General features: G+C 53.4%; 1 protein-coding gene across 1 annotated transcript in view; it reads right to left on the reverse strand.

The window, feature by feature from the left end:
* The window catches only part of Cacna1i (calcium voltage-gated channel subunit alpha1 I), a 104,172-nt gene that overhangs the window by 57,483 nt on the left and 20,239 nt on the right, over positions 1-26,450 (reverse strand). The window contains exons 2-4 of the mRNA XM_059248005.1: positions 24,402-24,513; positions 23,442-23,575; positions 8,125-8,222 (exon numbers count right to left, since the gene is read on the reverse strand). Of these exons, the coding sequence (XP_059103988.1) occupies positions 8,125-8,222; positions 23,442-23,575; positions 24,402-24,513 (344 nt within the window). The remainder of the gene's footprint in view (positions 1-8,124; positions 8,223-23,441; positions 23,576-24,401; positions 24,514-26,450) is intronic.

The raw sequence follows: 26,450 nt of genomic DNA on the forward strand, positions 1-26,450 counted from the left end.
AAGTCTGCCACCACCATACACTGCTCTGGGCCCCAGGGACTCATCAGCTTAAAAAAAAAATCAAATCAGATGAGGCCAGATTGGTGAAGAATATTTGTAATTCCTCTGCTTAGGTCAGTTGAAGGAGAAGGACTGCCTCAAGTTTGAACCAGCCTAACTACAGAGGAAAACCCTGTCTCAAAAGTTAATTAACTGCCAGGCAGTGGTGGCGCACCCCTTTAATCCCAGCATGTGGGAGGCAGAGCCAGGCGGATCTCTGAGTTCGAGGCCAGTCTGGTCTACAAAGTGAGATCCAGGACAGGCGCAAAGTTACACAGAGAAACCTTGTCTCGGGGGGAAAAAAAAGTTAATTAACTAATTAAAATAAAATAATAAAAATAAAATTTAAAAAAAAAAAACAGACAAAGTTCCCTGCCCCATGAAGCACACATGAGAACAGAGAAGCCTGATGAATATGTAAATCTGTCCAGAGGCACCAACTGTGAAGATGGGTGAACCAGGAAAGAGGCAGGGCTGCCAGTCAGGGTCAGGGGACTTCGGGGTATGAAATAGGGACCAGAAAAGCAGATTATTCTGAGCAAAGAAGCAGAGAAAGTGAGGAATCATGTCTGCATTGAGGAACTTCAGGCAGCAGAAGCAGACAAAGGTCTAGAGAACAGAGCAGAAGGGGCCACCGGGAAACAGCTCACAGGATCCTGTGCAAACACCCAGTGAATGCCCCCATTGCATGAGCCCATTTCTTTATGGAGGACAGGCTCATGGGCTCTGTGACCAGGAGAGCAATGGTGGCTGCATAATGGTTGGGGTGGGACCCAAGAGGAATGGACTCCCCGTCCTCAGCCTCACAGTTGAGGTTACCCCAGCCACTCTAAGCCTCCTTCACGGCTCCTCAGTACTTTGCCACTGGGCATCTGATCCATCTGCCCCTGTGTGTCCTGCCTGTCCCCATCTGGCCATTGCTTGCCCACCATTGTGATAAGCTAAAGGATAATAGTGCCAGGTCCAGATGACATAGAGTGGTGTGGAGACACATGGAGGATCCTGGAGATACTGGGAAGGTGGGACCAAGAGATGAGGCATCAGATGTGGGAGGGAGGAAAGAGTCAGGGACAGCTTGAAGGTTTGGGGTCACAGAGCAGCTATCAGTGGAGACATGTGGAGTTTGGGATGCCTCACTGTCCATCCTCATGGAGTTGCTTCACTGGGCTCACAGTGTGGGGTTCGGGAGAGAGGGGTCTGGTCTAGGAATGTGACATGAGTAGCATCAGGGTAGATAGTCTTGCTGGCATCAAAACTGGTACCATAGTGGCAAATTCCAGGCAGGGAAATGAATATAATAGCTCCAGCCCAACCCTAAGAGATGGAGACCCCAGAGCAGACCCTCCGCTGCAAGAGAATCTAGGAGGTCCCTTGGTGGCCACGGAGGAGATGGCAAGAGGGAGGTACACTTCCTAGCAGCCATCCCCGCTCCAGGCCCAAGGTGCTCCACAGACAGGGGCTGTCAAGCCAGATTAGCTCGGCCACTCTGCCAGGCCAATTCAAGCAGAAATCACAGGACATGTGCCAGCCTCAGCCAGGGGCACAACCCATTGCCGGAGGGAGGGGACAGCCGAGAAAGCGGTGTGCCACGGCTGTGGCCTGGCCCCCAGGGCTGCATACTTTCTGATCGGGCCAGGTTGGCGGAGGGCACTGAACAGCCAGGAGAGGAAAGTGCTGAGCGCAAGGAGAAGCCGTCTGCTGCCCTGCCATTGCCAAGCCAACTAATCAGAGGCACGACAGGAGCCGGGGGAGGCCGGGCCAGGCAGCAGACGGTCGGACGGCCAGGGTCACAATGGCTGGCACCAGCCCAGCCTGCAAGGGGCCTGTAGGTTGAAGACGGACACCAAGTCACGGAGCACCCTGTCTTCTTCATCCCACGGGCCTGGAGTCCCTCCCCCAGAGCAGCGTGTGCCCACCCACAGTGTCCCAAACAACCCTCATCCTTCCAAGGTCCTGTCACCCTCCTCTGTGAAGTCTCCTCGAAGCATCTGCAGTGCCTTAGCCCTGACCCCCGGACCCTGTCCCACCACGTGGGGCTCAGGTGTCAGCCAGCGGTGAGGAGCTACGGATGAATCTTCCATGCATCAGTGAGGGGCTACGGGTGAATCTTTTCTTTGATCCTATAGCTAACTCTAGGCCTGGCGTAGTGAGCCCAGGCAATGGTACCTTAGATGAAGAGCAATCAAGAGACATTGACATAATTCTCCCACCTGTGCCTTGACCAACATTCTTTCAGATCTCTAGAACAAGACCCTGAACTGACTGCCCTGGCCCCACCCCCAGCATATCCTACAATCCCTTTGGGTTCCCATCAGACACCTGGCCAAAATGTTCTCCACCCTGCTCTTCAAAGAAGACAGCAGCTCTTGGCAGTAGGGCCCCTGCCTCATCTCCCTCCCTCCTTCTCCCTCCCTCCTTCCCATCTACAGGCTGTAGGTTTTTATACCCTGAGAGGAGAGATCCCATATAGACCAAGGACAGGAAGCCTTGGAACCCCGGACGCATCCAGGAAAGGGTCTGCTCACAGCATTCCTCCTCCTTCCCTCAAGCCCAAGGAGCCACACACTCCAGGGAAAGAAACAAAATGTCCATGTCAGCTCTGACCCACGATTTTTCTTTCTCCCAGATCCTGTCCCAAATAAAACTCCCTAGGTCCTTCCAAGAAGGACCCCTGGGTCTTCCTGTCCCTTCTCAACACAACTGGCCTGACAGCGATCCACCTGGGACCCTATCTGGACAGGAAGGACCAAAGCAGTCCTGGTACCAGGGCAGGTATGTCCCCTGTGGTTGCCACTGCCTCACCTCAGTCAACAGAAAGTTCAGCACCCCAAAAACTGAGTCTCCAATTCACCACCTGTAAAGTGGAGATCACACAATCCTAACATCCTACAATTTATTAGAAGATGGAGTAACAGCACTGTGAGACTGAGGGGCTCGGTCCAATGCTTGATAAACTCCAGCCATTTATCATTAAATTCCAGATGTAAGCCACCCCTTCTCGATATGTTCCTCTGTCTTCGAATCCTCCAACAAGGGAGTAGAGACAACTGCACTGATTTCCACCCTGTCGTGGTGTGATGTGTGTGGAGAGCTATCTGAGGAGGTGAGTGACCAGTAACAACACAAGTCGAGTATGGGGAATGGTGAGAGGTGAGCTCTCACCCGCTCCCAACATGCTGTTTCCAGAGCTGCCACAGCAGACCCAGGATGTCTCAGAGTCATGCGCTGTCTGCAGGAATACCCACCCACACTGTGAGACCTCTCAGTCCTTGGTGGGTTCTTCTAAGACCAGCCTCTGCTAAGATGTCCCCAAACCCCCCTGGTCCTGGTCGCAGAACCTGCCCATCACGTCTCACACTTGACATCCTGCAGGAAGTTCTTCAAGCACACGATGCCATTTCAAGCCACACAACAGGACAGAGGTTTGTAAGATTAACTCCACTTTCTAGTTGGAGGATTTAAAGACAGGGGGGGTGGGGGGTGGCGGGGGGTGCTGAATCGGAAATGGGGGGCTGACAGTGCAGTAGAGAAACCTGTAGCTGGGAGTCACTGCAGCAGTTGACATTGCTCCCACCACATCCATGGGTATCCTGAAGCACCTTCGTCATCCTGCTTAGATAGCCCAGGGTCCCTTGTTGGGAAGGTAGGTTGTGACAGAGCCAGCGACGGTAAGCCCAGGCCTAGCTCAGGACCCTGGAGGTTGCTCAGAGTCCCCCAAGCAGACACCCTTTGGACAGCCTAGCTTGGAGTGCAACACCTAGCTGCAGCATGGACTGGCTCCATGCTCCGTGGTGACCGCCCAAGTTCCTACCTGGAGGTAAAAGCAAGTTTTCCTTTTGAGAGGACTCAACCATTGGGGCTCAGGGAAACACTGTGGTTATTTAGGGGAGGTACAGACAGAGGCAGGCCCCAAGGGCACTGGCGCCAGGACACAGGCTTGCAGATAATCCAGGCCCATCATGCTAAGGCCCAGAGAAGAGCAGTGACTAGTAAGAGGTTGCACAGGAAAGAACCAGAATGTGGTCTCACGCCTCTCTCCTCCACCCTCTCCCCTCCTCTGTCTCCTTTCCTGTATCTGTCAAAGGCTGGAGCTGAAGACGAAGCTGCAGGGGTGGGCTGAAGGGACATATTTTGAAAAATTCTGTAACCCCTGACTTCTGGGTCCCCTGCCCACTCTATACAAAGCTGAGAACCATACGAGTTAATTCAGCTCTTCTGCTCTGTGCCAGCAGGGAAACTGAGGCCCACATCACAGCAGAGTGGAGATCAGGACTTGCACTCTCTGACCCCCAGTTGAGTCTTTCTGGGTGATCTGTTGGGGCTCTATCCTCCACTACATTTCTTAAGGTTCTGGTAACCCCCCTCCCTGATTTCCCAATTAAACACTGATCATTGATTGCCAAGTGCTGGCGCTCTAGCTTGCCATCTAGTGGTGAAACAGAGAGCTGCAGGCTACGGCTGAACACGTGCCAAGGCCCCTCCCAGGTCACTCATTACCTGGTGACTCCTAGTGGAAGACAGGGCAACCAGGGACAAAGAAGGCTTTCCTGTGGAATGAGGTGCTGAGTTATTGGACTTCAGAAATCTCCATATTCTAACTGCCATGCACTCCCACGGTTTATTTACTTAAGAAGATGAGTTCAAAACCGGGCGTTGGTGGCGCACGCCTTTAATCCCAGCACTCGGGAGGCAGAGGCAGGCGGATCTCTGTGAGTTCGAGGCCAGCCTGGGCTACCAAGTGAGTCCCAGGAAAGGCGCAAAGCTACACAGAGAAACCCTGTCTCGAAAAACCAAAAAAAAAAAAAAGGTGAGTTCAAGCCAGGTGTGGTGGTGCTGGTGATCCCAGCGCTCAGGAGGCCGAGGCAGGAGGATGTCTGTGAGTTCAAGGACAGCCTGAAAGCTACAGTCTACAAAGCTCCAAAATAGCCAGGACTATGTAGAGAGACCCTGCCTTAAAATAAAAACAAAAATGAGGAATAGGCAGTGATGGAGGAAGAGGAGAAGGAGGAAGAGGAGGAAGAAGAGGAGGAGGAAGCGAAGAGGAGAAAGAGGAGGAGGAGGAAGAGGAGGGAGAAGGGAAAAGAGGTGAAGGAGGGAGAGAAGTTTCTTATCCTAAGGTTCTTTTCCTCGGGACATAGCTGCTCACTCAATCTGGAGGTATTTTGGACCTTGGGGACTCATGCTCTCCACGTCTCCACGATGCTGGACTCTGAGAGAGGTGACTGTCAGCGGAGAGGACATCTGAGGGTTCCCAGGGGGGCCATTAGCTGTTATAAGGTCCTGTGGAAGGACTTGGAGCCTCCTTGGCTATCTGTGCACAGAGCCTCGATAATTGGAACTTCCGGGAACACAGGGGTGCTGGGCTTAAGACTGGCCCCTGCCCTTCTCCAGAGAACAGGCAAGCTGGTGCTTGGGACATGGAGTAACCACCTCAGTCCCAAGCCACTTAACAAGCTCTGTACACAGCCAGCCAGGGTGGCCCAGGTTCCACATATGCTCCCGTGAGTGACAGACACCACGACATGGCATGTATATATGTCCTCACATGCACACCCATGTACATGTACTCATATGTGTACACGTGTGTTCTCCTGGGAACACAAACAGACCTCCATATCCACACACAGATGTCCAGAGAACATCTAGCAAGAGAAAGGCCCACACCCTACATGCCTAGAGCATCCCTTTGGGGCTTCTCCCGGGCTGTCCCATCCCGGGCCTGATGGAGACCATGATGTGAGGTCCTCGACTAATGCCCTTGTGGATGATACCCTGCCACGTGCCCCTCGCCTCCAAAGTGACCAGGCCTGTAGGCTCCATGCCAGGAGCACAACTGTAGATGAAGGCAGCTGCCATCCCCAGGACAGAAATAGAAGCATTACAGGTGAGGCCAGGAGAGAGAGGCCCGGCTCTGTGCTCTCAGCGCTGAGTTCCTCCCTTAGTGGTTCAAAGCTAATGCTAATGACTCTCAGACCCGGGCTGGGCTCAGGAGTACCTCCTCCCTCCCTCTGCCCTGCCCAGCCTTAGCCATGGCTTCCTTTGTCGCTGGAGAAGCTTCAATGACCAGCTCACCCGACTCTCCTGCCAGGGCCACGTTAGAAACACTCTCCTGCTGACCTCTCCGTCCCCTCCAGCCTCAGCCCCACTCCCTGATCTTTATCTGACCCCTGCAGCAGCCCCTCCCTGGGATCCCCAACAGTCAGAGGCTAGTGGCTTCTAGACTCCTGTTCCCCTTTGTCTCTCACCAGTCTTTCCCACTGCCTGCTAATCCCCAGGTTTCATGGGTCAGGTTTCATGGGTCGCAGCTCAGCATCCCGGGCTTGGCTGGGCCCACAGCACCACTGTCTGTGCCTTAGCAGCACCGGAGGACCGATAGGTGTATCTATTGAGCATGCGCATTTCACACGTGTTTACCGAGCGTGCGCATCTCACGCGTTTGAGGGGTTCCTTCCATGGTTCTAGGCACTGAATGGCTGAAATCCACCATGTGGCTGAGGAGAACGCTCAGAGGTAAAGTGCCTGCCTCACGAACGTGAGGACCAGAGTTCCAATCCCCAGAATCCACGTAAGGGTCAGGCTATCCGAGCAGCCTGCCTGTAATTCCAGCCCTTGGAAGGCGGAAACGGAGCAAACAGGCTAGCCACTGTAGCCGCATCACTGAGCTCTGGGTTCAGTTAAGAGACTGTGCCTCAAAGAACAAGGTAGAAAGTGATCAAGGAAGATTCTTTGACATCAACCTCAGGCCTCCATACATGCAGACATGTACACACACACACACACACACACACACACACACACACACACACGCAAATGCACATACACACATGTACACTGAGCATACATACGCAAGAGAAAAAAAAGAAAGAACAGTTCCTGGCCTTCCCAAACAGATCTGAAAGTCCCAGGCCTGTGTCCTCCTCCTTCTCTTCCCTACCTCTTCCCACTCCTAACATAGGGCAGTGGAGGAGGCATCCTACATCTGCTACTTGCTGGCAGCGCATCCTTGAGGAGGGAACCATGTCTTCAAGGCTGTTTCTTCATCCCCCAAATAGGAATAGCCTAGATCCCTCCCTTGGTGACTGTAAGGCTCAAAAAACATCAAGGGCAATGCAGAGCAGACCCCAGGCAACCTCTCAGTGTAAGCTGGGTATGGATTGGATGGACAGGTATATGGGTGAGTAGGTGGACAGATGGATAGATGGACAAATAACTAGGTGGAAAGTGGAGTAAATGGGTAGATAGGTGTGTGGGTGAGCTGATAGATAGATAGATAGATAGATAGATAGATAGATAGATAGATAGATAGATAGATAGACAGAGAAGTGGGTAAATGTATGAGTGGATGGGTAGTAGATAGATACAGATGAGTGGTTAGCTGAGTGGATGGGTGGATGGGTGGGTGGGTGGGTGGGTGGGTGGGTGGATGGATGGATGGATGGATGGATATGTGGGTAGATGGTTGGGTGGATATATAGAAGTATGCATGTATAGACAGATGAGTGAATGAGTAGTAATTGGAAAGATAGGTGAGTGGGTAGATGTGTGCAGGTGGGCAGATGGATGCATGCATGAACAGGTGAGTAGAAGGGTGGGTGGATGAATAGAAGGTGAGTGAGTGGGATGGATGGATGGACAAATGGGTGGATGGATGGGAAGGTGGGTGGGCAAATGAGTATAATCCCATGGGTAAAAGTAGGTAACAGATTCAAGTTCTAAGTCTGCCAGGACGGGCTTCCCAGTGAAGCACTACACTCATTCTCCCTCAGGCTAATCACTTCCTTTTCTTACACAAGCCCCTTTTGACAGCCTGTATGGACTACCCCCAAGTAACCTTTTATCCCAGAACAGTCAGACTTCCCAAGTACTAAAATCCAAGTTGTCTAAGGACTCAGAGGCATCAAGATCCCCTCCCCAGCACTTCTGGGGACCACATGCTGGCTCATGAGTTCAATGGGAGCAAAGTGACATTTGTCCAGCGCCATGAGCATAGATCTGGCCCAGGAAGGAACCAATCAGTCTTCTCTGAGTAAGTAAGTGGGGCAAGCTGGGCAGGCGGTGATGGATGGGCAGGGAGGTCCAACTCACTGGGCACACGGTTGATGGCTTTGAGGGGCCTCAGGACACGCACAGTACGGATGGCTGACAGGTTGATGTTCTGAAGGTCCAGAGAGTATTCGACCATCCTATGAAGAAAGGAGAGAATGAAGGACAGTATAGAAAATACTCGGGACCAGGCCCCAGGCTGGGGCCAACCCAGCCACCCGCACTCCCTGGGGGAGTGAGGAAAGGGACCAAGATCCAGCTGTGATGGGTCCCAGTCTCCTCTGTAAGCGGGGTTAGCAACAGCAAGACTCTGCCTGTCGTAGGGACTGCAGGTACAGTCAGGAGCGGGAGTGGAAGGAACAGGGACCGGTCCCCACTGTAGAGCCAGCACCATACCAGTTGGCTCCCGCCCTCTGGACCCATCTGACCTCTGACCTATGCCAGTCCGGCTTCTAGGACCTCTCTGCCAGTGTGGATGTCTGGCCATCAGATTAAACCCAGAGAGCTGAGGGACCTCAGGCTGGTACCACATGGAAACTGGGTGTCACTGATACATCAATAATAGCTTTACAAAGCCTCCACCACGGGTAAGGGTCTAAGAGGGGCCCGCCAAGCAGGGACCAAAGCCCCAGTAAGAAAGCATGAGGGTTAGAGAGATGATGTCAAGGGCTTGGGTTACCTTAGATGAGGCTAGAGCCAAGCATCCCACGGGGCCAGCCTCCTCTCTGCCCCACATCACACCAGCCCGGGCATCTTGTGCCACATCTCCAAGACATGGCAGACATGCTGTATTCTTAGGGTTCTAAGGAGCCCTGGGCAGCTCAACCACACTTCAGGCTCACAAACACTCCCCAGCCAGCCAAGACCTTTACTCAGGTGTCTCTTCTGCCTGGAGGAACCATCCCCACGTCTGTGATGAAATCACATTTGTGCTAGCAGCGCTCCTGCACACAGCCCTGGAGCCCTAGAAGCTTTTCCACAGAGTCCAGAATGCACCACACCAATGTCAGTACTATAGACCCAAAATGTCTCAACCCCAGCCCTGTTGAGCAGGGTGACTCAAACAAAGAGACAGCCTTGGAGCTTCACACTGGCCTGGTCCCTTCTTCAGCCTCACCCCCCACACCTTACTCCTCATCGCCCTGCAGGGCTTTGCTGGTGGTTGCCTCTTCCAAGGAGCCCTCCTGGATTTCATACAGAGCCGCTCTTGAAGACCCACACAGTGGTCAGTCAGATGTTACCTGCGGAGCCACCACTGTCCTCTCCCTCACTGAAAGATCCCCTCAACAACAGGCCTCAGGTGTCACTCAGCAGACCCTCCCCCACCCCACCCTGGCTCCCAGCATGGCTGCCAGCTCCACATGTCACCATCATGTGGGCGGCAAATGAAGGCTTTCCTACACACCCAATAAACCTGTCCAACTGTTGTGAGCCACCGCCCCCTCCTGTCGCCTGAGGAGTAATTGAGCGAAAGCTGCCTCACCTGAGATGCCCCGGTCCATTCCCCCACTCCTGTCCATACCCAGCTCTCTGGCAAGCTCCGCTCTGTATGCACAACCCCCAACACGTGCACACCTGAGCTCCCTCATCCATTCACACGCCCACTCGTGGACACCCTCAGATGCACACACTCCTGCTTTAGCCTAAATTCAGATGGGGTGACCTTAAAAAAAAAAAAGAGTGACAGAGGCTAGAATCAGAAACCAAGATTTGAGGAGAGGAAGGGAGAAGGGAGGAGAGGGAAAGGTGCAGGGCAGCAGTCAGCAGAGAGGGTGAGACGGGCCTGGCCCTGGAGGAGGACAAGAGGGGCCCTGAGCAGGCAGGAGGGAGCAGGCCGCATGAGGATTCCATGCGTGGGTGAGACAAACTGTCATTTCCAGATTGTGTAGAAAGAGCTCTCCCAGCAGCTGGGGGATGCTTGTGACGGAGGCACTGTGGGGGCGGCACAGGCTGGCACACGCACGCACACACTTGGGTGTTCACCCTGGCATGTTTTTGCTCTGGCACACGAGCACACACATGCACACACACACACACACACACACACACACACACACACACACACACCCTGGGCATGGGGAGCCTCCCTGCAGCATTCACTGGCTCCATAGACCCTCTTCCTGCCGACCTGGGTTCTCTGGATCCGGTCATGAGGGAGGTGCAATGTAAATTCTGCTTGGGGGTGTGGGAGAGGGGGTTCTCATGAACTGTGCCCAAAACCCTAGGTGGCACACCTGCCTAGCTCAGGACAGAGGGAACGTGGAACCATTCCTGCCCCCTGTGAAACATAAAATGCAGGCTTGAGAGGTGGGGGTAGGACAAAAGATCGGGGCTGTTTGAGGGTCTCTGTCTGGGCCCCATCCTGCTGTTCCTTGTGTTCATCTGTCTGAGCTCCACCCCCCATAATTGAGTGCAGCTACTATTCTGAACCTGCCTCTGTCAACCTTGGAGAGATCCCTGCTCTAGAGCAGCCTCAGCAAGGGAATCCTCAGGACACCTCCTGCCTGTCCCCAGCTCCAGGCCCCACATGGCCACGTGCTCCACGATCCCCCCTCCAGAGCCCCCAGGTCCACAGCCTGGACATTCAGCACCGAGCAAAGGGCCTGGGATGAGGCCACCCTGGGAGGTTCAGCATCTTGGCGAGAAACTGCTCTCTTACATTGTCTTCCACAACTAGGGAGAAGAGACAGGCCCCCTGGATGCTGGACGGCATGTGGGCTGCGGCTGGGTATCACCAAGGCCCACGACTGCCTAGTTAGTAAACAACAGCCCTGAACACCTCCTCACAGTGGGAAGTTGATCAGACTCACAGGCTCAGCCTCAGACCCAGCAACCCCTACACTCTGGCTCCCTAGAAGAGCCAGAGCAGTGGCAGCCCAGAAGTACATTAGAACCCTCTTAGATAGAACAGACTTAGATACACGCTGTACACTAGCCACACCCCTTCCCTCCACCCCGGACCTGACCCTCCAGGTCTTCAGTCAGGAACACACCCTCTACAGTGAGCTGTAGAATTTCCTGAGACACCATCAGTGCCTCCCTCAGGCTCTCCACCCCCACTCACCCCCCCCCCATGAAATTTCTTGTAGAATTGAATATTGAAATCTGAATTCTTAGCTTCCTGGCAGCCCATTGAAAAGGGAAAATGTGGTATTATCAAGTTCTTAGGAACATGAACTAAATGGACGCTGGGGCTTTGCACAGTTTCTCCTAAGCCTTCTTCTGTGTCCCATGATCCTCCTGGGGCATTCTGCTATGGCTGTGTTTCCTGTCTCAGGGAGGAGTACGGTCTGATTTATTTGGTGGATAAGAAGCACACATTAGGTGCACAAGAAGCACACATTAGGTGCCCAAGAAGCACACATTAGGTGCACAGTGGAGAACCCAGAGGCTTTCGTTCTTCCCGGAGGGGAAGAGGACAGAGAGGATTCTGGACACATGTGGGAGAGACAGGGAAGAAGGCTTGACTGGGAGGCGGGAACTGTGTGTTTGTCTCTGCCCTGGGACCCTCCCTATCCCGACAGACTCTCGCACCAGCAAGTCCAACCTGGGACAGCTGCTGACATCTCTACCTTCCCTGCTGAGACTGCGTCACTCACTGTCCCTGTCTCCTGACAGCCACGACAGCCTCCCTCCTGTTCTCCTGTCTCCCGCTTTCCCCTCCCCCCCAGCCCAACCACATCACAAATCTAAACCTCCCACGGAGCTGTGCTTCCTTAAAACCTCCCATGGCTCCCACTGCTCTCAGAAAAAGGCCCAGGCCCGTGACCACAGCCTTCAAGGCCCTCCACAGTCTGGCCTTGCCCCTCCCCCCTGCTCCTACCTTCAGCGACCTCAGGCGCCAAGCCAGGCTCACCTTAGGCAAACACCCCACTCTGTGACACAGAGCCCTTCCCTCCTTTCTACCTTCTTCCGTGAAGGCTCATCCCAATCCCCACCTAGTACAAACCTCACCATCACACACACACACACACACACACACACACACACACACACACACACACACCGACACCCCACCCTGTTCTGACTCCTCAGAGTCCACACTTCCCGGATTCCCCTCTTTTGAGCCGAGGACTCAGACAGTTCGTTTACTCAAGAACCCATCCAGGAAACGTGGAAAGGGAGGAAAAGGGGATAGCAAGGGAGGAGTCCAGGTATGACCCATCCGGGAGCCCCAAGAGAACACAGGGATATCTGGAAGATGGAGCGGCAAGGCCAGGCTGCGAACTGGGGCAGAGAGCTTGCCTACCATATGCTAAGCCCTGGGTTCTATTCCCAGCATGGGGTGCAGGGAGGTGTGCCAAGAGCAACATCACCTGCAGTGACACACACACACACACACACATACATACACACACACATACACACACACACATACACACACACATACACACACACACATACACACACACATACACACACACACACACACACACATACACACACACACACACACACACACACACACACACACACACACACCGTGGCACTAGGCATGCCCGTCTCCCCGCCTCTGACCTTCAGGCCCAGCTTCACCTGCTGCCCACACCCTGGAGACACTTGGGAAACCAAGCTATGGTGAATAACACCACCCACTCTGTGCCCAAGGCCACCTGCAAAGACAAAAGCCGTCCCCTCCTCCTGTCACCGTGAAGGTGGTCCCTGGGCCCCCGTCCTAGCTCCTAACAAGGTGAAAACGAAGCTGTTGAGTGGGTGAATAACCACAGGGCTGACTTCCCTCGGGCCCCAAGTAAGACATCCCTTTCAAGGGTGAGAAATTAATTCCTAATTACACAGTTACTTTATCACACAGTTTCGGTGCTAAAAGTCTTTAAGAGGAAAAAAAAAAGTCAACAACTCCCCGCCACCTCCTGCCAGCTCCCAAGCACCTAATTGGGCAAAGCAATTTTGCTTTAAAGCACTTCCACCCTGGAACCGCTCCGGGAGAAGAGGGACTGTCTGTCCTCCCTGAGGGGCTGGGCTCGGACGGACGGGGGCCAGCTGAGAGGAAAGCAGAGAGGGTGAGAAGGACTAGAAGGGCATCTTCTAGTGCTCCCGAGAAAGAGCCTCTTCCTGTAACTCCTGGCTCCAGAGAGGCCCAGGACTGCTCAGATGGAGACATATGGCCCCGGCATGGTCATGGTCACGGTCACGGGCTCAGAATGGGCATGCAGCCTCAGGCTGTCCTTGAGGGTAAAGCCAGTCCTTGAGCTGGACCAGGTGAGAGGAGACGTCCCTCCCTAAATATATGGCCTGGGAACTGGAGGCGCTGAGGGCCACTTTGCCTCCGTGCGGCCTGAGGACGGCACCAACACAGAAGCCTGGGAAAGAGCTGCAGGGACAGTCCTATGCTCGAGCAGCTCTGCCCTCCATTCTGTCTAGTCGCCTCCCTGGAGGCTTGGGCGATAGGGAGCCGAGATGCCTTGGGTTTCTGCCACCTGCCACTCAGTCCTGGCAGGCTGGGAAGGGCTTCCTGAGCATTCAGTAGTCACTAAGTAGACACACACATCCCCAGGTAAACTCCCCCCACGATCTGATTATTGAGCCTATCATCTGCAGAAGAGGACGTTGAGGCCCAGAGAACACCCAGGGGACACAGCCAGGTATGGAAGAACCTACCCCCATCTCATCACAGCTCACGAGCTCCCCCTCAACTGGCCCAGTGACCACCACACACAATAGCAAGTGAGATAGATGGCCAGCATCCTTGGAGGCTGTGTGGTCCAGTGGTCAGAGCATGTTCCTGGGTTCCAGCCCCAGCTCACTCTCAATACACCTAGTAACCTTGAGTGAGACGTTCAATGGAACCAGATGCTAACACAGACTCAGGGGCCTGGCATGAGGTAGGGACAGTCTGGATGAGCCATCGTGAGTTTCCTTGGCTTCTTCAGCTCACCCTCGTCCACAAGGCACATGTACCCTGAAGGAAGAAGTCACATATGCCCAGGCAGGAAGATCCAGGAAGGCCCAGGCCATAATTCTGGAAGCCCTCTGGCCTCATCCCCAGCACTGCCCACTATCCACTGTACTCCACTGTCTGGCAACAACCCCAGCCAACTCTCAGAGTGTTCCAGGCCCCTTCAGTTCAATCTTTATCTAAAGAGCCCTTTCTGGCTTTCCCAGGCTCACCCCCAAACTGAGCTGAGTTCTTCTTGCCTTGTGTCCCAACTGTCGCTTACTCTGCATGTCTCAGATCCTCAGAGATGCCTCAGGGTCCCAGCCAGGTCCCCAGCACTGAGCCCAGGCAGGTTCCCTGTGAGAGCTTGTCAAATAAACAGCTTGAAGGACAAGATAAAAAAAGGAGCTTGTGGAACTACTGAGAAGCAACACGGAGTACCTGGGGTGTATCTTTCCAGGAAACACCCCACCCAGGGCTGGAGCCTATGCTTGCTTCCTCAGTCTCTGGGAGGGCCCTGTGGGGGCTTTCTTAAAATGTAGTAGAAGATGGGGTTCGTGGCGGGGAAGGTACGATGCTGGGGATGACTCTGTCAGGAGGCAGCTGGAGATGACTCAGCCTGTGTCACTTGACAACTAGACCATCAGCCTGGGACGCTGGCCTGACACCCAGCACACAGTAGGGGTTTTGGACTGGCCTGACACCCAGCACACAGTAGGGGTTCTGGGGGAGCGTGTGCAGAGCAAGGGAGAAGTAGCAGGTGGAGATACCACGAGAATAACATCGTGGCTCCTGACGCAGAGCAGTTCCTCAAGAGACATGGAGATTTCACCCGTGATTGTGGTCGGTTTATATCCCTTCCAAAGTCATACGTTAAAATTCTAGTGCCCAAAAGCACGGAACGAGGACATGGGGTTGTTGGGGTACATCAGGGTGAAACTGGTGCCCTTACAGACCAAACCAAAGAGAACTATTCACCCCTCATCAGTGAGGATGCTCTGAGGAAACATATCTGTGAGGGAGTGCACCCTCGCCAGGCTCCAAACCCTCCTGCAGCTTGGCCTTGGAGTCCCAGCCTCCGGAACTGGGAATACGTGTCTGTTGTTTATAACAATAGCTCCCGGCACCCAGGCAGCCTGTGGTGTTTCCTTATAGCATGTCGGTACATAGATACCCATGGTTCCTCACACCAAGTCTCCAAGCCCAGGCGGCTGGAGGTGGTTAAGCCCGCTTGACTACTGAGGAAAGTGAATGTAACTGAGTGAACCTGGGTGCATAGTTCAGGGGGGATTCTGCAGGAGGAAGGATGGCTACACAGTCTTAGGGTGGGTTACAAAGGCAGATCCCAGGAGGGCGGGAACCTGGGTGGCTCTGGGAACTCAGTGATCAAGGGACTCAAGACCCTCCCTCTGGCCTGCACTCAGTGCTCTGCCACAAGGCCTCGCCTTTGCTAGGGTCGTGAGATAAATGCATGGTGCTCGGGTAAAGTATGTATGCTGTTTGGTCTGGTTTGTAGACGGAGTCTTCTTTTGTGGCTCAGACTCTCGGCAATCTTTCTGCCTCGGCTTCATGAGTGCTAGGTTCCTAGACATGAGCTGAGCCCCATGCCCCACTCAATAATGCCCGTGTCTTTGTACAGTGTGTGTTCGTGTTCCCATGTGTGAGGATGCATGTGTGCCTGAGAAAGCCTGAGTCTGATGCTGGGCGTCTTCCTTGATGCTCTTCACCCTTACTCATTGAGGCACATTCTCCTAGTTGAACCCAAGGCTCACCAATACAAAGAGTCTAGCCAGGGATTCCCTGTCTTGGCCTTCAGAGCTTTAGAATTACAGGTGAGCGGCCATGCCCTCCTGACTTTTAAGAGAGTAAGGGTTCCGAGTTCTAACCACACTTGTGGGATGAGCACTTTATGCACTGAGCTATCCTCAATGCATGCTTTTTTTTTTTAATGTGTCATTGTCCATCCCCCACCACCACTCCCCCCCCCCCCCCCCCCGCCTTTTGCAATGTCTGCCTCCCTTGAGTGAGCTCAGCCTTGTCTTGGTCACACCCGGGGTGGGCTATGCTCCTGGGCAGTGGGGGAAGGACACTATAAGCTCTGCCACAGACAGTAAGAAGCAAACACCCCTCACAGCTTCCTGAGGGTCAGTGAGACTTCCCAAGTGCTTGGGACAGGCCAATGGGACTATTTTGACTTCTGAAAAGGTGACACTCCCTCATACCTGGAGTGAGCATGGGCTCCAGGGCAGCCATATCTGAGCAATCCCAGATCCCCCTGTATAAGGTGGTGACCTGGAGCGGGCCACCAACTTCTATGAGCCTCCATTTCCTCATCTTCAAAGCAGCTTTAACAGCCTGAACCCCTTGGGATCCTGAGGCTGAGGACATACATGATGGGAGATGTAAAAGATCCCAGCCCATCAGCAAGCCACACATGAGCCTGCTCCTGCTGCCCCAGCTCCTGGCTGCACTCCAAGGAACCCAGGGCCAGGGATCCTCCCTGCCGCCCCCCTCCCATATCCTCCTGGGATATCCTCCTTGTTCTCAAGCCATGAGGCTTGGGTAGAGCTCAAGGATGAACACAGAGCCCACTCCAGCCAATCAGAGCCAAGAAGGCTCAATTCCGGGCCTCAATGGCTGAGCAGAAAAGGAAATAGGAGTAACCGTGGGGAGCTGCTGCTGCCATCCTGCACAGATCGGCAAACTCCAGTGAGCAGCACTAGCCCCAGAGAAAGAGCAGAGCTACGAGATGGCTGCACAGACAAGGACGTCTGTCCAGATTCCGGAGCCAGCCATGATGGAAGGCAAGGCTCTTCAGCAAAGGAGCTGGGAGAATCCCCGCATCATCTGACTTTGAGGTTCCTGCCTGACTCACACCTGACCAGTATGACTCATCAGGCAGGTCTGAGGCTCTCTGGCAACTCACCCATCCCCCACGGTGGCTACCATCTTGTTTCTATGGAAACAGGCCCACACAGTGACCATCACCTATTCCAGCCAGCCTTGTCTGCAAATGAAACCAACATTTACACCCAGATTCTGATTGGAACCTTCCCAGGTCCACACCCACCCAATCACAGATCTTCACCCAACAGACGGGAAAGCCATGCAGCTAGCGGCCTCAGGAGCCAGGCTCTGGGGACCTGCCATCAGACAGAAGACCTATAAAGTCCCAAAGTAGAGTGGTCAGTGACAGGTCAGCACACAGGGCCTCTTGAGACTCTCGGCAACTACGGGGCTTCCCTGAGCCACAGATAACAAACACGGCCACGTGGGAGGAAGGTTCCTCCAGCAGCTTCTGCGAGCAGCCCCAGGAATGACCCTCTGCCCACTGACCGCAGCTGGTCCATCGGCACGCACTGGCCTGTGTGGCACATGTACGATCAGTACCAACCTTAGATTTCTCAGGATCATGGCTTCAACGAGGACACTGCCAACCTGACAGGAATCCTCTTCTCCAATCTGACTCGACCCCACAGAGTAGCTCTTGATTGGCTGAGCCAAGTTCAAAGATGGTTCTGCTTTCCTTGCCTCCCTGTAGCTAAGAGTAGCCATGAGATTTGGCTCCAGGCAAAAGCACCAGGAAAGGAAGGGGTTTGGTAAAGAAAACACTGTTTTCCGGCCCAAGTAGGCAGGCATGGCTGGCATAGCCATCTCTACCATATGGCCTTCAATCCAGATACTCATAGCTCCAGCCACTGCCTTGTGACCATGAAAGAAAAGACCCAGAAAGTCACAAGGACATTAGCTCCTGCATGGCAACGCTTTCACCAACAACTAGAACTGGAAGTCGTGATCTCCACCTCTCATAGCTTCCTGTGGAGGTCACAAGAGCCAGCTTCTCTGGCAGCAGCCACAGACCACCACAGCAGGACCCCTAGGTCCCTTCATGTCCACATCCCTGGAGTGGGCCCAAGAGGCTGCCCCCGTGACTCTGCTGCTCCCTGAAACATGGAGAGAGGTGAAAGGTTGTGTTTGAAGGTTGAGGAGATCACCCATCCCAACTTGCACACAGCTGTGTGGACTGTCCTCCTCCCTCAACGGGCTGTACCAGAAAGCCTCTACCCAGCAGGGATGTGGGCTTCTCCATAGCCTGGAGTTCGAGCCCCTCTCCCCCTTAGTCTTCCCTGGCCTGCCACATGCATTCAAGGCAGAGAAGTAGAAAGCAGCTGGACACTCGGGTGAGGGTCTTGTGACCCTCCACGAGGGAGGGTAAACAGTCAACAAGCTCAGCTGGGATAATCCTCAGTTTGTCACTGGGACCTTGGGAGAAGGGGTAGACATTGCTTGCATCTCTCTGGGAAGGAATTTTAGCAGCACACCCCCTTGTCCCTCAGTCAGCAGCTCTTTTCTGCATGGAGGTCCTCCCTTGTGATGTCCCCGTCCTTAGTTTTCAAGGGCGTTCAGATCCAAAGGGCTGACACTTGCTCCCTACGTTCATCCACCAAAGAGCTCACAGCCCCACCCAGGTCCTTGTCCTCCCAAGGACCAGCTTCAAAATTCCTGTGGAAGCTTTTAACTTTTCACACAGGTGTCTCACTGCCCCCTCGCTGCTGGCAGTGGTCACTTCATAAAGGCCTGGGCACGGAGGAGGGGATGGAATTCAGCATGATGTCAGAAGGGACGTATGCAGGCAAAGAATATCTCAAGTTCAAGACAGTAGCTGAATATTTCATGACCTCCTAATGGACAAGGCAGGAGAGAGGGGCTTAAATGAAAGGCGGTAGGATGGGTCGGCCACACCCGAAGAGCAACAGTGACTGCCTGCTCTGTCACAGGGTGGGAAATAAGAATGGCCCAGGCTGAGCAAGAACAGGAAGTGAGACAAGAGAACAAGCAGCTGGAAGCCTCCTCCAGAAGCCCCTCTGAGATGAAAGTACCAGCTACGGGGCAAGTTTGGGTTTAAAAGTCACCCGCTATTATTTATCCCAAAGTCACCTGCTGTTTGGGTTTAAAAGTCACCCCCTATGAATCCCAAGGTGAAGGAGACCCGGCTTGGAGGGCAAACACGACCATGAGACACTTTACAGGGATGGTCCAGCCTCTCCCATCTGCCCCAAAGCCATTGTCGTTGGAGGCTATGATCCTAGCCTCCAGGAAAGACTGTGATGATGATAGAGACAGCGCCATGCAAGCCCCGCGAGTGGAGCATCTTTGAACACTGTCCTCAGACAAGTGGTGGGAGGGCCTGGGGCCGTTCATCCTGAAGGGGAAAATGAAGCCACTTCTAGACTTCTGGAGGGCTGCGGAGAGTCTGAACACAAACCCCTCCCTGTGGCCTCAGTTTCCCCATGTGAGAGGCCTCAGACCTGTCTCCTAGCCTCATCTCTCAACTCCACACATTCCAGAACGTGAGCCTTCTGCCTAAGATGCCATTGGCTTCTCACTACTGGACAGTTCCCATCCCCAGCTCTGTGTCTTGAGGACATTCCAGCCCCTGGTGGATATTGGACCCGTGTCCTTGTGTCACCCTGGTCCTTCTGGGCAGGATTTGTCTGTCATGTGTGTTCTGTATCTCTTTTCTACACTCTGAGCCCCACACCATCAGGGAGAGCATTTGCCTCCCTTACCTTATGCCCCCACTTCCCGGGACAAAGTCTGGGCTGTAAGAGCATCTCACCAAATGCTGACTCAGAGACGCATGGCACTAACAGGTAGGCGCCACTAAAAGGCAAACTTTAGCTCAGCGAGCGAACTTTCTAGCACTTTTTTTATGTTCCAATTTGAGACCGGCTGCCATGCATGATAGTGAGTTCCCTGCAGGGGCAGCATACAAATGGGGCCTCTGATCTCAATTCAGCTCCACTGAGCTGGAGATGAAGGGCTGTGACCTCTAAGGAACCTTGCAACTCAGAGGTTCTGTGTCACCCTCTGTGTCTCAGAAGAAGCAGCCAGTAATTTGGGGAAGGGGTGGGGCGGGAAGGGAGAAAATATCCTTGGGATGTCAGGCCTGTTACTCTGGAAACAGAACGTTTTTAGTACTGAGGGGACTTTGGCGGGGGGAGGGGGCAGCTCTGGGGGTGGTAAGAACCAGGTGGAGGTGGGAAGGGTGAAACTGAGTTCTGGAGTACCAGCTGTAACCATCACCCTGCCCTCTCCATCCACGCCGTTCTCAGGAGAGTGAAGACCCTGGAAACAAGGGTAGGTCTGGTACATCTAGTACAGGGGTAGGCCTGTGGGTGTTCATGACTCTGGGAGAAAGTCCCCCATGAAGCTGCTGGACAAGTTGCATCACCAGTGGACCACAATGAGGGTGACAGCGCAGGGCTCCCCCCACCCACCCAGCTCATACAGTAAAACTGTGAAAATGTGCTTTACATAGCAGCCCCATGCCAGCCTTTCCTGATGCTACCCCCCAACTTATCCTGAACCAGGAAAATATCAACAGAGCCCCTCACACGATACTGGATGCTGAAGTTGATCCAGATCCTCTCCCTGATCAGATCCCGGAGTGACAGCACACAGGAGCAGAACAAGAAACAGAGCTGAGCTTGAGGTCTAACCAACCGGGGAGGGGTGGGGTTCGAGATGGGAAGGGCAGACCCAGCCAAAGAAATGACATTCCTGAGACAAGAGTTAGGAAAAGCTGCCCGACATGCCACGCACCCTCAATCTCAGCACTGGGAAGCTGGCGATCTCTGTGAATCCAAAGCCAGCCTAGTCTACATAGTGAGGTCCAGGCCAGCCAGGGCTACAGAGTGAGGCCCTGTTAGCATGAGCTAACAGATGTTCCTGGTGATTTTTCAGTATCTAGGGGACAATGCCTTTGTTTGATTTATTCTTTCCTGTTAATTAAAAGGTGTAGACGCTGGGGAATTGCAAGCTGATTTATAGATTTTTACCAGGCAAAGATGGATGCAATTTCTGCCCAACAGGAAAGACTTCTGCCCATCACCAGCCTATGCTGTCTTCATGGGAGGCCATCACCATGTCCTCACTCAGCTCCAATGGCTCCCTTGTCTTCTACACCTGCTCCCAGAGGCTGTCATCACCCATCCCACCTGTCCCCCATTTAGCAGAATAACCAAGGGTGCACAGGCACTGTCAGATTTGTGCAAGGGTCACTTTTCTTCATATTTTTTTTTAACTTTTGGTGATGGCACTCTGATCTAAGTTCCTTCCAGAAGCAGGGGCTTTAGAGAGGCATCATCAGTACTCCCAAGGAGATATGAGTGAATAGCACATCCATAAAACAAAACCAGGCACAAACTGTCCTGAAACCCAGAAAACACAACAGCAAGACGACATGTAGGGGACGAGAATGGCAGAGAAGAGGACAATTCCAGGAGGGGCAGTGAGGGACAAAGGGCCCTGCTGAGAGAGAGCCCAGGGGTGACTCACAGAGCTGAGTCCGGAACTCCCTCCCATCCCAGGCGAACACAGGACAGGTGCAGAGACAAGAGAGAGAAGAGATGGTCCAGCTCTCAGGAATCTGAGAAGGACAGAGCAGGAGAACGAGTTAGAAAACCAAAGAAGAACCAGGGCAAGTGCTCTGAGCCCCGGGAGCACTTGAAGTGGGAACTACAAGCTCTGGACACCCCAGAGAAAGTCTGAATTCTGGAGACGAGGAGGAAAATAACCAGCCTCTTGGCTGGACAAAGCTGTTTCCTTCTGACAAAGGAGAGCAAGATGGTACTGGGTTCCGAGCAGCCCCATGTTATCAATTCACATGGCACAGTGTCACCGATCCAAGGGAGTAAAACCACAGTGCTATAAAAGAGCAGACACACTCCGTCCTTCCCGTTCCAAGATCAAAGGGATGAGTTTGCACAGCCAATATGAAAAAATGATACTATCCAAAACCTTTCCTTTGAAATTCTACTTAAGAGTATTCTCCAGCCAGCCCAAAATGAAAACGCACCTGACACAGGTAATGACCTGGTGCCCGAGAAACCATCAGGCAGGGTCCAAATCCCTAGGGGACAAGGGGCTGGGAGTCCTAACAGCACCATCAGGAAGGGATGCTTGGAAACACAGTGGTGACACAAACTGTCACATTTCAGGACAGAGCCCAAGAACTCAGCACATTCCTAGGCCTGTACATCTCCAGTGCTCCCTCTCAGCCACTTATAGGTGACTGCTGCCCCTTATGGATGGCAAAACACTCGTGTACAAACACATACATATGCTCTCACACACACACAACTAACAGGCACACCTGCATTCACGGTCACCAGCCTTCTTCACTCCTAATTCCCTGTGGAGCCATGGCTAAGCATGGTTAGTGCCTGCTTGCCTTTTACCTCCCATGTGTTACCTCCTCAGAACAGAACTTAAGTCCCCATATCCCCAGCCTGGTTCCATCCAACTCCTGGGTTAAATGATCTCAGCAAAACACAGCACCTTGCTCAGAGCCCCAGTCCAAGTGTGGGCAGACCCCACCACAGCCGAGCTGCCGGACACTGTCCTGGAGTGAGCCTGACAGGACTGACCTGCAGATGGCCTTCTCTTCCCCTCACCGGGTCTCCAGGGCAGCACCCACACTCAACAGAGCCCTCTGCACCCCTGGCTGCTGAACAGACTCCAGGGAAGTAGGAAGGAAGCCTGAAGTGACACTCCAAATGGGTAAAATGGAACCTAGTTTCTCCTGGCTTCCCTGGCTGTGGCATGTGGCTTTTTTCTTTTCTGCATCCAGTCTCATTCTATGACCCAGGTCTTAAATTCCTTGGGTTAAGTGACGTTCATGCTTCATTAGAAGTGACCAGAAATGAGGTCAGATGGTGCCTAAGTCTGCCCTCCACGATGGTGATGCTGACGGTGATGATAATAGTGATGATGATGATGATAGTGATAGTAATGATGATGTGGTGATGGCGATGATAACTGTGGAGATGATGGTGGTAACAGTGATGATGGTGATGATGGTGATGATAATGGTTATAATGGTTATGATGTTGATGATGATGGATGGTGGTGAAGATATGATGTGATGATGAAGATGACTATAATGATGATGATGGTGATGATCATGATAGTGAGTGATCATGGTGATGATGATGATGATGATGATGACCATGGTAACAGTAATGGTTATGGTGGTGGTGATGATGAAGGATAACAGTAATATGGTGGTAGTGGTGGTGACAATGACGATAATGATAATCGCGGTTATGATGGTGATGGCGGTGGTGGTGCTGTTGCTGCTGCTGGCATCTGACACTCATTGGTGTTCATTTTGACCAAGCGGATATCTTTACTTCTTTTTTACAGATGGGGAAATGGAGGCTTCTCGAGGTTAAGTGACCTTCCCTTTCAATCAATCAACATAAGACAGTCCTCACTGCCCATCTAGAAGAGCGGATGCTTACAGTGGTCTGTCCAGGCCTGTCCACAGAGAGCGTCATTTCTCCTGTCCTCTGGACCAGAGGCCCTGCATTCTCACACGGCATCATCATCATCCCCCAGAAGCCCCCAGGTTAGCTACGTGGCAGCTGGCACACATCAAAAACAGGCCATTACCTACCCTGCCATGACAATGAAGAAATCCAGGCGGTTCCATGTGTCCCCGAGGTAGCACTTCTTGCCAAAAATGCCCAGGGCCACCATCTTAAGCACCATCTCCATGGCGAAGAAGATGAAAATGAAGTCATCGAAGACCTGTGGGGGAGGAGGAAGACAGCGCAGGGCCGAGTGAGCTCTCGGGGCGGAAGTGGAAGTCAGAGGCACTGTGAGGTCAAAGGTGGGGCAGGAAGCGAACCTCAGAGGCCCTGGTCCACTCAACCACTTCACAGAGAGGAGTCCAGGGCCCAGGGAAGGGATGAAGTTGCCCAAGGTTGCACGGCCCATTCTCTTCATCACTTTAGCCCAGACAACAACAAGGTCCCAGGGGCTGAGCACCGGGATCTCCCTCGTTATCTCTACTAATGGCCAAGCACTAAGACAGACAGAACTACACTCTCACCCCTAATTCTCAAAATGGCACACACGGGGCAGCCCCCTTTACAGTTAATGAATCAAGACTCAGAGAAGCCAAGCAACTTGCCCCAGGTTGCACAGCAACTACATGCCATGATTAAAATGAAAGTTGGGTCTGGTTCCTCAAATAGTCTACTTCTGTGAAATGGGTACAGCCCCAGAGCCCTGTTCTATGGTTCCTCAGACCCTGCCCAAACCCATGCAGGTGCCATGTCAGGACCCACCCAGGACCTGAGAAGCAAGAACAGGAAAAAATGCAAGAGGACACCCCTAAAAGACATGGGGAGGGCAGTACTAGGGAGCCAAGGCAGGCTCTAGGCAGAGAAGTGTCAGCTGCTGCACTTCACTAGTGTGCATGGGATGGGGTGAGGACCCTCAGCTAGGAAATAAAAGGAGGCTGGAGGGGCAATTAGGTAGGAGAGTTGGGGAGCTGCACCAGAGTCGAGCCCTGAGGTTGGGAGAGGACGCCCCAGAAGGGAGGGGGGAAGGGGAGAACTCAAAGGCTCACCTGCAGGATCTTGCAGCGGTCCGACAGGCACTCCATGTCGTCACATGGCTGGTACATGCCCAGGGTCACACAGTTCAGCAGGATGACCAGCATGCTCACACACTCGAACCATGTACACAAGAGTCAAGGACGAACTGGTGGCAGTGTGGCCTAAGGTGCTACACGTTCCTGAATGTGACATCCCAGGAACAGACCCACAGACCATTTCTGCCCTCCCTCCCACCCGTGTGGACCCCTCAGTGGCCCAGGTCCAAGTTTTCAAAGACTGTGCAGCTGGCCCTGCCCCACCACAGCAGTAAGGCCAAAGTCACACCCTGGAAGGAACCAAACCAAACCACGGAAGCTCCCACGGGAGGATGCTCCTGGTCCCACCCAGGAAGGAGGGCCCCCAGAAAGGTCCCCAATAGCTCCCATGCCTAAGTCCTTCTCCTCCGACCACCTTCTCCCATCACCCACCCTTCCCCCTGCAGAGGCCTCGGGCTTCCAGTTCACGGGCTCTACGGCATTTCTGAGACCTCCTGGACACGTTCTCCTGACCGGCCCATCTCCTCCGTGATTGAAGGTCACAGTCACCCTCTGGCTGCTGCTCCCAGAGCAGCCCCACCCAGAGAGTCTGCCTCCCCAGGTTCGGCCCCAGCAGATTCTGCTGCTTGGAGCCAGACTAAGACCAGTTCTTCACTCAGCCACAAGGCACCGGCAGGACAAGGCATCCCACTGCCCCGACAGAAGAGAACTTCCCAAGTGCCCCTTCCCCCTGCTAACAACCCCTCTTAGGCCACAGCTGACTCTACCCACATTTGCCTATCTCAGTCTACCTACCCAGGGAGCTCAAAACTCAAAGAGACCTCGGGGCTGTGTCACTCACAGCCCCCCAACTGTCATGAATAGCGGAGAGAGCTGGAATCTGCTCGGATCTCCCGAAATGGCCTCTCCTCTCTTGCCCAAGCCCTGGGGCCTGAGGAGATCTGTACCAAGAAAGTTCATCATGGTAAAATAAAAGTGCAGCATGGTAAAATGAAGTTAAACCATACACGGCACAAATGACTTAAGTTAGACTAAGGGGTGAACCTCCAGCCTGAAGAGTCTGACTTCATTGAAGGTGATGGCTGACCCAGAAGTGTTTCTCATCCTGCTGATTCTGTCTGATCTGAGGAGGCTGACAGCCACTGCCACCAGACATCTGTACACTCCTATCCCTGACTCCATCACGTAGCACCAGGGCCTGCATGTGACTCCAGTACCAGCATAGCATGGCTCTGGGGTCTCAAGCAAGCCCCTTTCCATATCTAAGCTCCCAGAGGCTCCTTACTGGAGTCTAGGGGCACCTCACAGGTCCATAGAGGCTGTCCCAGCCCTCCTCTTTAACAGCATTAGTGAGCCATTAAAAATATCAGGGAGGCCGGCGCATACTTTTAATCCTAACACTCGGGAGGTAGAGGTAGGTGAACCTCTGAGTTTGAGGCCAGCCTGGTCTACAGAGCGAGTTCCAGGATAGCCAGGGCTGCATAGAGAAACCCTGTCTCAAAAAGCAAATAAACAAAAAAATCAGGGAGGTGTTTCCTCCTCTGCTCAGAGTCCTGCTATGGCTCCCAGCTTCTCCTGGCTTTGGCCTTTCCCAAAGCGAGCCAGCAAGACCCTGCCTTCTCTCTTTCCCTTGACTGCCTCCTTCCAGCCTGTGGCCTCCTGCTTATTCGGTCTGGTCTCAGGCACATGCCACCTCAGGACCTTTGCAAGAACTGACCCTTCCACTGGAAGACACTTCCCAACACTCTCCAGGGCTATATACGGGCACTCCCTGCAAGGAGTTCCACCCACCTCTTCAACCCCAGAAGCCCCTCCCCAACAGCCCTCCAGCTTGACCTCTCTCTCAAGCATTTCTAGACCACGGAGATGGTGCTCATTGTCTCTGTCCACTTCCAGAGCAGAGTTTGGATAGCTGGGATTCACACTCTCAGTTCAAACCATAACAGCCTATAGATGCTCAACCCAGGTCTGCTGAGTGAATAAATGAGCTTCTCTCAGGGCCCTGGCCACACTAGATCAACCCCA

This window comes from Peromyscus eremicus, chromosome 20 (genome assembly GCF_949786415.1).
Source record: "Peromyscus eremicus chromosome 20, PerEre_H2_v1, whole genome shotgun sequence".
NCBI lineage: Eukaryota > Metazoa > Chordata > Mammalia > Rodentia > Cricetidae > Peromyscus > Peromyscus eremicus.